The sequence below is a fragment of the Rattus rattus genome, chromosome 4 (genome assembly GCF_011064425.1).
Source record: "Rattus rattus isolate New Zealand chromosome 4, Rrattus_CSIRO_v1, whole genome shotgun sequence".
Lineage (NCBI taxonomy): Eukaryota > Metazoa > Chordata > Mammalia > Rodentia > Muridae > Rattus > Rattus rattus.
Genome location: NC_046157.1, coordinates 151,330,187 through 151,343,473, shown reverse-complemented (window position 1 = coordinate 151,343,473; position 13,287 = coordinate 151,330,187). Strand labels below are relative to the sequence as shown.

Genomic DNA, 13,287 nt, shown 5'->3' with positions numbered 1-13,287 from the left:
GGTCTGTCTGTTTACATAAGTCTTGACTAGGGACAGTGTCTCTGGATTTTATAATTTCAAATATCATCTTTCCCTTATCCTTAAACTGAAAGCTACTCGGAGGGGCTGGAGAGACAGATCAGTGATTATGAGCACTTGGTGCCCTTGCAGAGGACCCTGGTTCAATTCCCAACACTTACACAGCATCTCATGACTATTTGTAACTTCAGTCTTAGGTGATCAATGACCTCTTCTGGCTTCCTTGGGCATGGACATACATATACAGGCATGGATATACATGAAGACAAAATACTTAAAGACTAAAATAAAATAAAATAAAATAAGAAAAAGAGGGAAACTCTATTGGGCAGCATGATTTCTCAGGATCCTCTGCACTACAAGTTTGAGATTCTCAAGAAAGTCCAAAGGAGTTCTAAAGTCACCCAACTTTCCTCTATAGTTTAGAAGGTGGGATAGGTAGAAAAAACCCTGAACTCTATAACGGAAGCAAATTATAGTCACCTGCCTCTCTCCACAGGACACTGCTCTTGATGTGTTAAGATAGGGATGTCTGGGCTTACATGTGTCCATGGACCTGTGGCAGTCCTCCTCTGCCTGCTCTCCCTCCACGTAGATGCTGGGTAGCAGCAATGGGCTGGGGAGAGCAGAGCATTGGAAGAGAAAGGAGATGGGAGTGAGTGATAGGGTCTGGGAAACCAGCGATGTGTCCTGAAGTTACCGACTTGACGCGTACTCTTCTTGGCCTGGTAGCATACACATCACAGAAGCTCGTGTTTAATGGAGCATTTTACAGTCCTGTGGAATTCTCTTTTAAGGGATCGAGCATGATGTTTTCCTTCCCATTTTTCAAATTGCATTTGCAATAGCTCATCTGAAGTGATGGAGGTTAGACTGCCTTTGAGGACAAATCCAAAATGGGAACAAGTAATTTATTGAAGGGTAAAATTAGGCTCACACCATGGGACAATTAGCACTAATCCATGAAACTTGGAAGCAAATTTGACCTAAGCCACCATTCAAGTCAAACTGGCTCCCAATTATTTGAGGTGTTCTGTGGGCACTTCCCTGTTTGCTAGTTGGCACAAAAGGCCTTGGCTGCTGACCACAGAGCGAAAAACACTTGGATTTCTCAGAAGTGTTCGTGTGAGATTTTAATAGTGATTCATTTATTGAAAGCTTGTAGCTCCTTAACATTCTTTCAAGTGCTTTACCACATTGCTCTCTTAAACGATTACAACTGTGTGTTGAAGTGGGTTGTGTATTTCTCACTTAGCAATGAGAGAACAGAACTCTACCGGCACTAAGCAAAACATTAAAGGTCAGAGTGGGGGCAAGCGGGGAGCTGGGGTTTGACTTCCGACTGGTCTGCATCATGCCTCTCTGACTGAAAAGCATCCCTGCATTTTTCACTGTGAAAATCCTCTCCACCCCAACTTATAGGGTTGAGTCTGAACAAGTTAGATACCTAATCACGAAGGGAAATTTTATGAAAATTGTACTCTTGGTTTTAAATGCATTATTTTTTCCTCTCATAGTTATCATGATGCTTTTGAATGATTTGAATTTTGCCTCACATAACCATTGGATCTTATAATGTGGAAGTCCACAAGAAGATAATTTTTTTTAAAGAGGTGTAACTCAACTTATTGATAGACTCAATGGCAAAACAAAACAAAACAAAAAAAAAAAAACCAAAAAACAAAAAAAGACTTTGGACAGGTCAAAATGAGCCAGGCTGCTATTCACCAATTGGAATAAAAACTTGATTTGGGGTTATATTTAACATATTTGAGATCACACAGATAATTGCAGGCAATTAACTGTGTATGACAGTAAGCTATCAGTCAGCCAACGTGTGCCTCCTGCTCTCACTTGCTTAGCATGTCAGCAGCAATGGGAAGCCAGAAGAGGGGATGTAGGGAGAATAAAATTACATTGACTTATAGGCCAAAGAATTACACTTAACAGCTATGTAGCTGACTTAGTAAACCTTGGTCTCTGCCTTACTGCCAAAGGCACGCTTAGAACATCAAAGACCAGTTTGTTTCTGTTGCTATGGTTACTCTTCAAAATAGGAAGGAATTTCTTTAAAAACATTTTTTAATGTGTGTGAGCATTTTGCTTTCATTTATGTCTGTGCACCACATGGGTGCCTAGCTCATGGGGAGCCTGGAAAAAAGGTTTGGATTCTCTATGACTGGAGTTACAGACAGTTGTAAGTTATCATGTGAGTGCTCAGAATCAAACCTGGGTCCTCTGGAGGAGCAGCAGTGTTTTCAACTGTTGGACCATCTGTTCAGCCTCCAATAAAGAGACATTAATAATTGTAACCAGGTCATAAATTCTCTCTTTCTGTTGGGGATGGAATCATTCCATATTGTACACTTTTACACGATACAGTAGATTTTGTGTTGATTGCCTATTAAGAATTGATGAGTCTATGCTGAGTTATAGAATCTTTTTCAATTAGGTACAGGGTGATGGCAGAATTCCAGTATCCCATCTTGGTCAATACATGTCTTTACAGTCAAGGTCATTTTAAGGACAGTTTTTCTTTTTTCAACTGGAAACTGAAAATGTTTACTGAGTTTCAAAACACAAGGCGCAGGCTGAACGCTGTCTTCATCATCAGTATGTTTTTCCTTTAGTGATATGTCTGGTAGGCATGGTGGTTCTAGAAATACTGAGGTTGGCATTGGCTGGATCATTAAAAATCTCTGGTTAAATAGCCAGAGACAAGCAGATTGGGCCTTCCTGGGCCTGGTTCTCTCCAAAACAGAGCTCTGGATAGAGGGAGCTTCAGTTTAAATAGCAGGGTTCTTTCCTTTGGGAACTCTAAGCTTCTTGTTGGAAGTTTGGTTTTTTTGTGTGTGTGTGTGTTTTTTAGTTGTAATGCTTGAGTTTGAACCCGAGGCCTCTTACATGGTAGGCAAATTCTTTACCATTGAGCTATACTACCTAGCTCCTTCCAGTCAGGTTTTTTTTTTTTCATAATACTTTAATTGATTATTTGGGAATTTCATATCATGAACTCCGATCACATTGACTTCCCAGTCCTCCCAAGTATGGTCCCCCCATCCTTGTGACCCTCTCCAAAAAAGGAGAAAAAGGTTTTTTTAAATTGTAGCTATAACAGGTACTATATCATTAACATTTAAAAATAAACCCCTCATGGGTTATGCTATGTCTCCAGTACTTATTAGAATCGGTTTGGGAAAAGAAAATAAGCATGATCTTTGAATTCGTAGCCACCTAGTTTGTTTGGATTCTGCCTTCTGAAGGTACTTGTGGAAAGTGGTGATCTTTCTCCATTATTATTTGAGCAAAGCCAACGTCTACTTCTCAGCCTAGGGCTATGGCATTGGTAGAGTGCATTTTAAAGAACTGATATGCTGAGCTTTGAAGGGAAGTCACTGGAATTCAAGACAGTGACTACATTAATGACGTCACCTCGAGACATCTAGCAGTTCACTTCTTCCAGGATAGCACAGAAACCTGGAACTCTGCTGCATGTTGTAGATTTTGAATGAGTGAGGGAACAGCCTTTCTTGAATCAGAAGGTCTATTAATCTTTGTAGCTTTATCATGTAAAGTTTGACTAAAGTGGGTGGTAGGGTAAGGACTTTTAGGCATGAATTTTCACCCCTAGACTCTTCTTCCACTAACGCAGATTGTGCCAAGCTCTTCCTTGGTTTTCTTCCCATGTTGCCCCTGGGAGTCATAATAGCTTAGTCTTGTAGGGAGAAAACACAACCAATGCAGGCTTGAAATGGAGTGGTCCTGGTCCCATGACTCCAGGTGGGAATTTGTTAAGTCAAGTGAAGCTTCAATATAGGAAAATACTGGATTACCTTCTTTCCCCCTTGGAAACATAATGACTATTAAAAGTTAATATTTGGGAATGACGGATAAAGGCACTTGCCACGAAGCCTGATGACCTCAGTTCAACCCCTGGAACCCGCATGGTCAAAGGCTAGAATGGCCTCTTGCAAGTTACTTCCCATATGTATTCTAGGCAAGGACTTTCTCTGTTGCATTCTTAGTCAAGCTGTCAAGTCTTTCTGCACTCTACTGTGACCTCTACCTAGAAAGATACTCTTTGTGACATTCATGGCCAACTTTGAAATGAGCAGAAACTTTGTGCCCACTTTAAAGTTTTTCTGACTCCTTGACTTTCTAACACAGAGTTTCTGTGTTTGGTGAGCCATTCTTTTGGACTCTGTGGAGGAGGCTGCCTGATTCCCAAACTCCTCTCTCATTCCCTCCTAACCCTTCAGCTTCAAATGCTGTTTTCTCCCATGTTAAATCCAGTGAACCTTTGCATAAAAATATTAATACTTTTAATTGATAGGAATCCTCTCCTGTGGTAAATATTATGTACACACTCTGAAAATTTTACTACAAGTTTTGTTTTATATTTTAATTATTCAGGTTTAAATCATAATTGGACAGGATCTCAAGGTGTATTAAAGACCTACATAGTATCATTCGACATGTTAGCCCTTCAGTTATGTTTCTGATTGGCATCTTTTTTTCTTTTCTTTTGACACAAGAAAGACCTGGTTTTGAATTACTGGTAGAAAAGTTATTTTCCAACTGATTTTTCTGAACATAGATAGGGTGATTAGTATGGTGTTCAGCACAGAGCATAACAGTATATAGCACAGGTACCAAAAGAAACAATAAACCAGTTTCACGGCAAAGACCTTCCCTTTTGTTTGAAGCACTTCATTAGCATCTGTTCTAATTGAGGTCACATTCGAAAGAGATAGGCAAACGGCGCTGCTTGTAAGAACTTTTGTTCAATTCATATAACTATATAGGACAGGGTTTTTCAACCTGTGGGTTGTGACCCCATGGTGGGGGGTTGAATGGCCATTTCACAGGGAGGTCACCTAAGACCACCAGAAAACACAGATATTTACATTATGATTCATGACAGTAGTGAAATTACAGTTACGAAGTAGCAGTGAACCTAGGTTTATGGTTGAGGGTGACCATAACATGAGGAACTGTATTAAAGGGTGGCAACTTTAGGAAGGTTGAGAACCACTGGTCTAGAACCTGTACTTACCCTGATTATAGACCTACAGAAATAGACTGATGATAGGCATATATAGCCCAAGGCTTGGTGTATATAATTGGCCAGGTCAACTTTAGGGCATGTGCTGTATGTGTGAATGTTGGTGTGTGGGGTTGTCCTAGTGTCTCATGGATGTCCTGGAAGGCTGTGCTATGAGGGTAAAGAACACTCATAACAGCAGTAAAGGACACTTCCTGTTTGGAACCCTGCTCAATTGTCCCTGTCAACTGTCATCCGCAGCTTTGCTAGAGCTGATGAAAATCCACATAGGGTCCATCTAGCCCCTTTCCTGACCCCCTGACATCTAACTCCCCTTTCACCCCAACATAATACAGAAGACAGAGGGCCCTTGCCTGTATTTCCTCTGTCAGTAAGGGGCCTTTCATCTGTTTTACCATGAAACATTCATTAAGAATGTACTATTATTTCATCAGTGAAATTCTCAAATTTTAAATTAAATCCATAGGTCTGGTTTAGCAACCGCCGTGCAAGATGGAGGAAGCAAGCTGGAGCCAATCAACTGATGGCTTTCAACCATCTCATTCCGGGGGGATTCCCTCCCACCGCCATGCCGACCCTGCCAACATACCAGCTGTCGGAGACCTCTTACCAGCCCACGTCTATCCCACAAGGTATCTAGGAAGAGAAAAGAGGGGAATGAAAGTGTAACTCCCACTTGCTTTCCATTGGCTGTTTGGCACAGTGAATTTTGTCTGTGATGCTGACTGACACTGATACTGTTGATGTGCCAATCATATGACATCAGCCTTTCCTACACATACCTGCCGAGGCTCAGAAATAGTTTTGTGCCACACTTGAAGTGATGTAACATCATTTCATTGTTTTAAAACCAATGCGACTCTCCCAAAGAAACATGGGATTTTTCCTCCCCTGGTGGCAATCAGCTGAGGTTCTAGAACTGTAACTGTAATAGTAATTTAGGGAAGGTAAGCTTTGGTAAAGACATCATTCGTTAGAACAAGAGGGAAATGCGATAATGTTTAAATTGTAAGGTTATTATCTCGGGGTTGTGAAAGGCAGTGTTTTCAACCCTTGAAACTCTGATGTTCTGTTCATGTTAGTGCTGCAAGTGTACATTTGATGAGAAATTTGGTACCTATAGTGATTACACCGTGTTCACTACCCAAACTGGCTTGTTAGTATAGGCCAATGGCCTATCTGTATTCATATTTGAGGTAAGTGTGCCATTGGCGTTGATTATATATAGTTATGTGCTTGTGGCAATGCAAAGACAGATGCACCTGTATTTGTTGTGTGGTTTTACATATGCACGATTGGGAATGCAGTCGCAAGTTCACGTAGTATCTGACCGATGGGTGAGCATTAACGAGAACTTTCCCAAGGAACTTGCTCTGCTGGTCTACCTACCGGAGACCATCATGGTTGCTTTTCCTCCTCGTTCCAGCCGTATCAGATCCCAGTAGCACTGTTCACAGACCTCAGCCGCTTCCTCCGAGCACTGTCCACCAAAGCACCATTCCTTCGAATGCAGACAGCAGCTCTGCCTACTGCCTTCCCAGCACCAGGCATGGATTTTCAAGCTACACCGACAGCTTCGTGCCTCCGTCGGGGCCCTCCAACCCCATGAACCCCGCCATTGGCAATGGCCTTTCACCTCAGGTCAGTCCCGTGTTCCTAGACAGACGATTTGCCGTTACCAGAACCAGTCAATTCCCCCAGGCCGCCGTATAATGAATTGCCAAATGTAAACCATAATGTATTCCTTATACAAGCCACATGATTTCAGTTCCTAAGCTTCCTTTCTCTCTCCCCTTTCTACTGGAGGCATCAAAAGTTGTAGCTGAGACTTGAAATTCAAGTGACTTCTAACGCAATCATGGAGACTTGTGTTTACACTCAGTTGTCAAGGCATTTGTCTTGTGTCTTTCCTGTCCCTAGCTCCCTAGCTTGGAGCTTTGGCTGAAAGCCTCACAAACCTGCTGGGGTTTCTTTTCTTTTGGGTTTTGTTTGTTTGTCTGTTTCAAGTGGTGTTTGGTCATCTGGCAGAATTTTGAGTAAAAAAATCCTCATTGTTGGAGAGGAAGTAGGAAAGTTGTATATAGAGAGAAGCGAGAAGGGGAGGGGGAGAGGGAAAGGAAGAAGGAGGAAGGGAAGGGAGAGAGAGACGGAGGGGAGGGAGGAAGAGAGAGGGAGAGAGAGAGAGGAGGAGAGGAGGAGAGAGAGAGAGAGAGAGAGAGAGAGAGAGAGAGAGAGAGAGAGAGAGACCCAGAAGAGGACTACAATGAATTTGTTATAAGAACACAAATTAAGAGAATTGCTAGTCTTTGGGACTATATAAATATTTGGACACTGTAATTGTTTTTCTAATTTGCATTGAACTATGAGTTTTTCGTGGGGGATTGCATTGATAAATTACCCTGATAATTGCACGTCAGAGGAATGGTTAAACTTCCTACATGTGGCATCTGTCTGAACTTGACATTATTAGCAGTTGTTTAAATACGGAGAGCTTGATTTTATTAGAGAGCAGTTGGCCCAGGTGGCAAGGAGAGCCACCCAGTAAATTTGGAGAAATGTCACCAAGGCATTGCAATCTATAATTGCAATCGTGGATCTCTTTGGGGCCGAGAGTGAGAGTTTTAACAGCTTTATCTTTCCTCTACTTCTTTTTTTTTTTTCCTCTCGGTGGTTAGAAAAACAGAGAGAAGCTCAGGATGACACAAATGAAAACCGAAAAGACAATTATAGTCAATTACACACTAATCACAGACGATCACCGCTGCCTAAGCACCGAGAGGGTGTTCTAATAGGCAGAAAATGAGATTTTAATGGCACAAAGGGTGGCCAAAATAACGACTCGTATATCTTTGCCTTCCCCGGGTTCCTCAACTTGTGGTGTGCATCTTCCGAGCAGAGCTCTCGGGCTCTGTGCAATGGTGATAACTCTGAGCAGCTGAGAAGTTCAAAGCCACAGGAGTTGAAAAGACTCGATGGCAAAGGCAATGAAATAAACATTTCCGCCTCAAGGCAAAAGTTCATAAATCCTTTTTTGTAACAGTAAATGTAATTAAGTTTTATAGATTCCTATAGCACATCCTGGGCTTAGGGAAAGAAAAAAAAAGCAAGAGGTGGCTTTAAACCTCAGCAGGGAAATAACAACGGGAAAACAATGGAAGGACTTTTTAGCTCCTTTGATTTCCGAGTGCTGGCATTTGGGGATGTGATTTTACATGACAATGACAGGCTTCCTCTCAAACAGCCAGCTTTTTAACGCTCAGAGTTTCATCTAGAAACTTCTTCCAGAGTTTACAAGCAGCATGGGAAAGGCTCTGCAAGTTTTAACATCAGTCACGCGGAGGAGGCCAGAGAGCAGCCTTTTCTTTTTCTTTTTTAAATTTATTTTTATGTGCCTTGGTCATTTTCCTGTCAGCGTGAGGATGGCAGATTCTCAGGAACTCAAGTGACAGCAGTTGTGAGCCGCCATGTAGGTGCTGGGAATTGAACTCAGGTCCTCTGGAAAAGCAGCCGGTGCCCAGGCATCTTTCCAGCGCTATAGAGAAGGGCTTTTTAATGGATTAATTTGTTTGAAAGTTTTCCTGAGAGGAAACTGTGACAGGAGCTGCTTCTGTGAGCGGCAGGATTCCATCAGAATGTCTTAGAACTTTATTTTCTTCAGTTGTAATGAAAACAGCATGACCTTGAACTCTGTACAACCCGAACTAACTAACTAACTAACTAACTAACTAACTAACTAACTAACTAACTAACTAACTAACTAACTCTGGTTAGTTTCTTGCATGCAACGGTCAGGGGATATGTCTGTAGAAGTATTACCCAAGCAGACACATTAGAAATTGATCTTCTGGCCACTAACATTCACCTTCAAAGAAGCTGTCAATGACTTCAGAGTTGGTGGCCGGGTGGGGTCATTTCATATCTAGCACTGAAAAAAAGTCCCATAGACAACTTCCCCCTGTGTTTATTTCATCTTGCATACCACATCAGTTCCATACTTATATTCATGAGTAACTAGTGAATTTTGTGTTTCTCCTGTAGACCACCAGTAGGGTTCCATGCTATCTTATTTCTTTCAGCGTTTCCAGTGAATCAGAAAAAGAGAATAGTGTCCTTAGGCAAACTTGAGGACAAGATAGGGAGTGAGTGACTTTGTATCATCCAAACATGTACGAAAAATAACCGAGGAGAAAATTGGCTTTAGAACTCAGATTTCTACAGCTCTTTGGATTGGCTGTTTCAAAAGAGGCCACAATGCCTCTATTGAGGTAAAAGACGTTAGAGTGATCTTGGTTGTCTGGCTTCATTAGAAAACAGCATAAAGAAAGTTATGATGAACCCAAGTCTAATGATTTGGTTCACCTAAGTGAAAAGACAGTCAAAGTAGAGTGGTGGTCCTGCTCTACGGAGACTCCATTATCGACCCATGGATTGGATCCTGTGATTCTGAGAACAGCACTGGTGTGACTGTCACTTCTCTATTCTCCACTTGCCTTTCTGCATCCTCCAGCCCTGTCTTGTCACCTAGTGAACAGGCAAATTCAATGGCAGGACTGGAGATTAGTCCCCCATTAGTATAAGGGGGTTGAAATTAGAATCTAGGATTTTTGGTTGCTGGTTTAGAATTTAGTCTATTATTGAGTGGGAAGGAAACACACTTCAAAACAAAGCAGAGACAAAATTTTATTCAAATTTGAAAAACACTGGTAGAGACTAGTTTTCTAAGTTGGCCTCTTTTTTTTTTTTATAAAGTCAATGCTAGGGGTTCAATTTAGTTTTGGGTTTTAGATTTATTCATTTTATTTTATGTATATCAGTGTTTTGTCTGTATGATGTATGTGTACCACATACCCTGGTGTCCACAGAGGTCAGAAGAGGGTGTTGGATCCCCTGGAACTGGAATAGCAGACATTTGTGAGTTACCATGTGGATGTTGGAAATGGAACTCAGTTTCTCTGCGAGAGCAGTCGGTGCTCATAACTGCTGAGCTCTTTCTCTAGCCCCTGCATTTAGGTTTTAAGTTTAGGTTAATTTAGAATTGTTTTTGATAAGCCAGACTGGTTTTCACTCATCTTTTAATTTCTAGCAGTAATAAAAACATTTCGTGCTTACTGTGTTGCCAAGGACCAGCCTCAGCCTGGAGAGGGGTTCTGAGAGAAGGGGTATGTGGAAGGGGTGAAATAAACAATTCGAAGTCGAATCATGGGTCTAAGCTGACCTATGTTCTGCTGGAGATATCTTTCCAGATTGCTCTCTCTCCCTCTCCTCTTCCCCCTCTCTTCCCCCTCCCCCTCTTTCTTTCTCTGTTGTATGTGTTCTGATCAAGACAGCTTTTGATTGCTCTCTGTGTTCTGCTCTTTCAGACAACTTTCTCTTGATATTCTAAAAACTCTCTGGACAGCTCATTTCTTGCAGATCAAAACCCAGTTTTTTTTTTTTTTGTTTTGTTGTTGTTTTTTTATATATTAATCATTATCCAAGTTTCCCTTTGATTATCCCATGAATCAGCATCCCTTGACCCCAGCCCCTTAGAGAGAGACATCAAGCACAAGCACAGACAATAAGATAGCTGGGTGGGACACCACTCTGATATTACTATTCTGACCATACCCGGACCTAAATTAGCTCTGTCCCAGGCTGACCTTGACTCAAATCCATCTGCCTCTGTAAGCATAAATAAAAAACCTAGCTGGGTAGGACCTTGCCTTGAGATCACCACTCCCTAAATCTCTTCATCTCCTTCTTTAGTATTTTTCTGACAAGCTGTCTCACTGTTGTTCCTTTAGATCTGTGGAGCTCAATATGCAATTCATACTGCATCCTTGTAGTTTGCACTGTTTTCAGCATTCTTTCCCACAGCCTTAAGAGCTGTCCTGAAGGTCACAGCATTCTACCATTTTACTGAGACATTGACATACCCTTGCCTCCTGGACTTAGGCTGTCTCTGATGATCATGGAGTCATTAACCTTGGCAGAGAGGGAAGAATGGGAAAATGTATACATTATATTACAAACAGGCCTTTTACCCACAGCAACCATCAACATTCCTGGAGGACCACATCCTGCTAGCTCTGTTCCTGGGGCAGGAATCTATGTCATACTGTCACTTACATGGCCAAGCCAGACTCAGCACTGTATAGAATTTTTTCCAGGACAACCACTGGTGATATTTTCATACATTGACTCTGGGTTCTTTTTACATCTTAAGCCTTTCTTTTTTTTTCCGGAGCTGGGGACCGAACCCAGGGCCTTGTGCTTGCTAGGCAAGTGCTCTACCACTGAGCTAAATCCCCAACCCCCATCTTAAGCCTTTCTAAAAATCGAGATAGATGGCAGCATACAGATTTTTCATCTGATTTTTTTTTAAATTATTGTGACCAATTCATTGTAGCTATGTTTGGTTGAGTCTTTTTGACATATTTAAAATATTTGTGTATTCTATTTTATATTTTCTCCGGTATCACCAGTGTTGGTACATTGTTGACTATTCAAACTAGCAGGGAGTAGTAGAATGTATGAATGGGAAGCAATGTGCAAAGGCATTTTCTTTGTTTATTTCTTTGCTTTATATTTTTCTTGACACAGGATCTCACTCTATACCAGGTGGGTCTAAGACTTCTCACAGTCTTTTTACCCCAATGCTGGAAGTTATAGGTGTGGGCCATCATGATCAGTTGACATCTAGTTGTTTAATAAGGAATTAATAGACACATCATTTGCCAAATGGTACCCACCCTCCCTCTATCTGCCTTCTCCTAGTTATTCTTCTGTAAACACAAGCCAACACTTCTGTTACTAGTCTCTGCCAAGGGAAGCATCATGTTGTAAGAGGTTTTCAATGGGCATGGCCACTGCCCTTGACCGCTTCTCTTGTGAGCGTGGCCAAATGGTTTCACAAATGGAGGGCTGGCCTCCCATTTGCTAGCAAAGACTCATCTGTCAGGAGACTTGAGGCAAGATTCTCAGAGACAGACAGGGGCAGGGCAGGTTAAAATCTCAATCTTTTTTTTACCTTCTGAATAGTTGTCCAACATATTTAACCTTTCTAGGAGACAGGGCTCAGAATGAGGCTCCAGTACCCATCCCCCCACCCCAGAAGACCACCCAACTCACCCTCCTAAGGTCTTTTCCTGGTAGCAGTAACTTTCGCTTGAAAGGTTATATTCCCTTGCTGCCATGACAGTACAGAACTCACAGGTTATTGATTTCCCTTTCTATATATACTGTATTCAAAACCTCCCTACATATGTGAGAGAGACAGAGGACACTGGCTTGGAAATTGGATTGCAGAGAAATATTACCACACGCTCAAGACATGAGGCTCATTAACATGTGGCCCATGTTCTTTTAATTAGCTTTTCTTTGAATGAAATACTACCTTCAGTGCTTCCCCACCCCCAAAGCACACATAACCGACTCTCCCAACATGGGCAATTAGACTAACAAACTTTTATAATTTCATGCCCCACGTCCACCTACTTCTATAAACTTTGTAGGATTTGTCAACAGCTTCCAACAAGCTCTTGAATGAAACACACTATCGGTTGGTTACAGGGGGTCTAGGGAAATTCTCTATTGTTCTGTCATCTATGAAAACGGGCCAACTTGGCAGCATTTAGGGTTCGTCAACAATTGCAAATGATTCTTCAAATGTTTTGGGTTTGGTAAAACAGAAAACACATTTTTGCCAAGTACTTTTTCTCCATAATTTTTCAAACTGTGCATTTTAGGGAACATTTGATCCATATGGTTTTGATTCATTTACTCTCATATCATTGGGGTTTTTTTTTCCTATGGAGCCATTTGATATGCAAGAGGCTTTCTTACACTCAGTTTAAAGCCCTCTCCTTCATAGAAGGAGGAAGTCCCGTTTGCAACCTCAGAGGCCATAAATTCTGAGACCTGCTCCAGCGACACTTAAAACTACATTTGGTATAAATCTGGGTCATTATGAGCACACATTATGTTTAGAGCAGATGGGCAGACTTTCTTTCTGTCTTATGAGTGAAGCCAATGACAAAATAAGAAAATAGGCTTAAATTACAAAAAGAAAAAAGTTTTGTTTTAGAGAACATTTAACTGTTATTAACAGACCCCTGAGGTCAGAGCTTCGCACAGAGGCCGCCTTTCAAATTTTGTCCAGGTCTTGGGTAAGATGTAATCGAATAACCCATACACCTGTCCTGTTTCATGGCTAATCTCCTGAG

At 41.5% G+C, this 13,287-nt stretch overlaps 1 protein-coding gene across 1 annotated transcript in view; it reads left to right on the top strand.

The window, feature by feature from the left end:
• Pax3 (paired box 3) overlaps positions 1-13,287 on the top strand; it is a 94,983-nt gene that overhangs the window by 69,453 nt on the left and 12,243 nt on the right. The window contains 2 exon segments of the mRNA XM_032899588.1: positions 5,550-5,715; positions 6,510-6,724. Of these exon segments, the coding sequence (XP_032755479.1) occupies positions 5,550-5,715; positions 6,510-6,724 (381 nt within the window).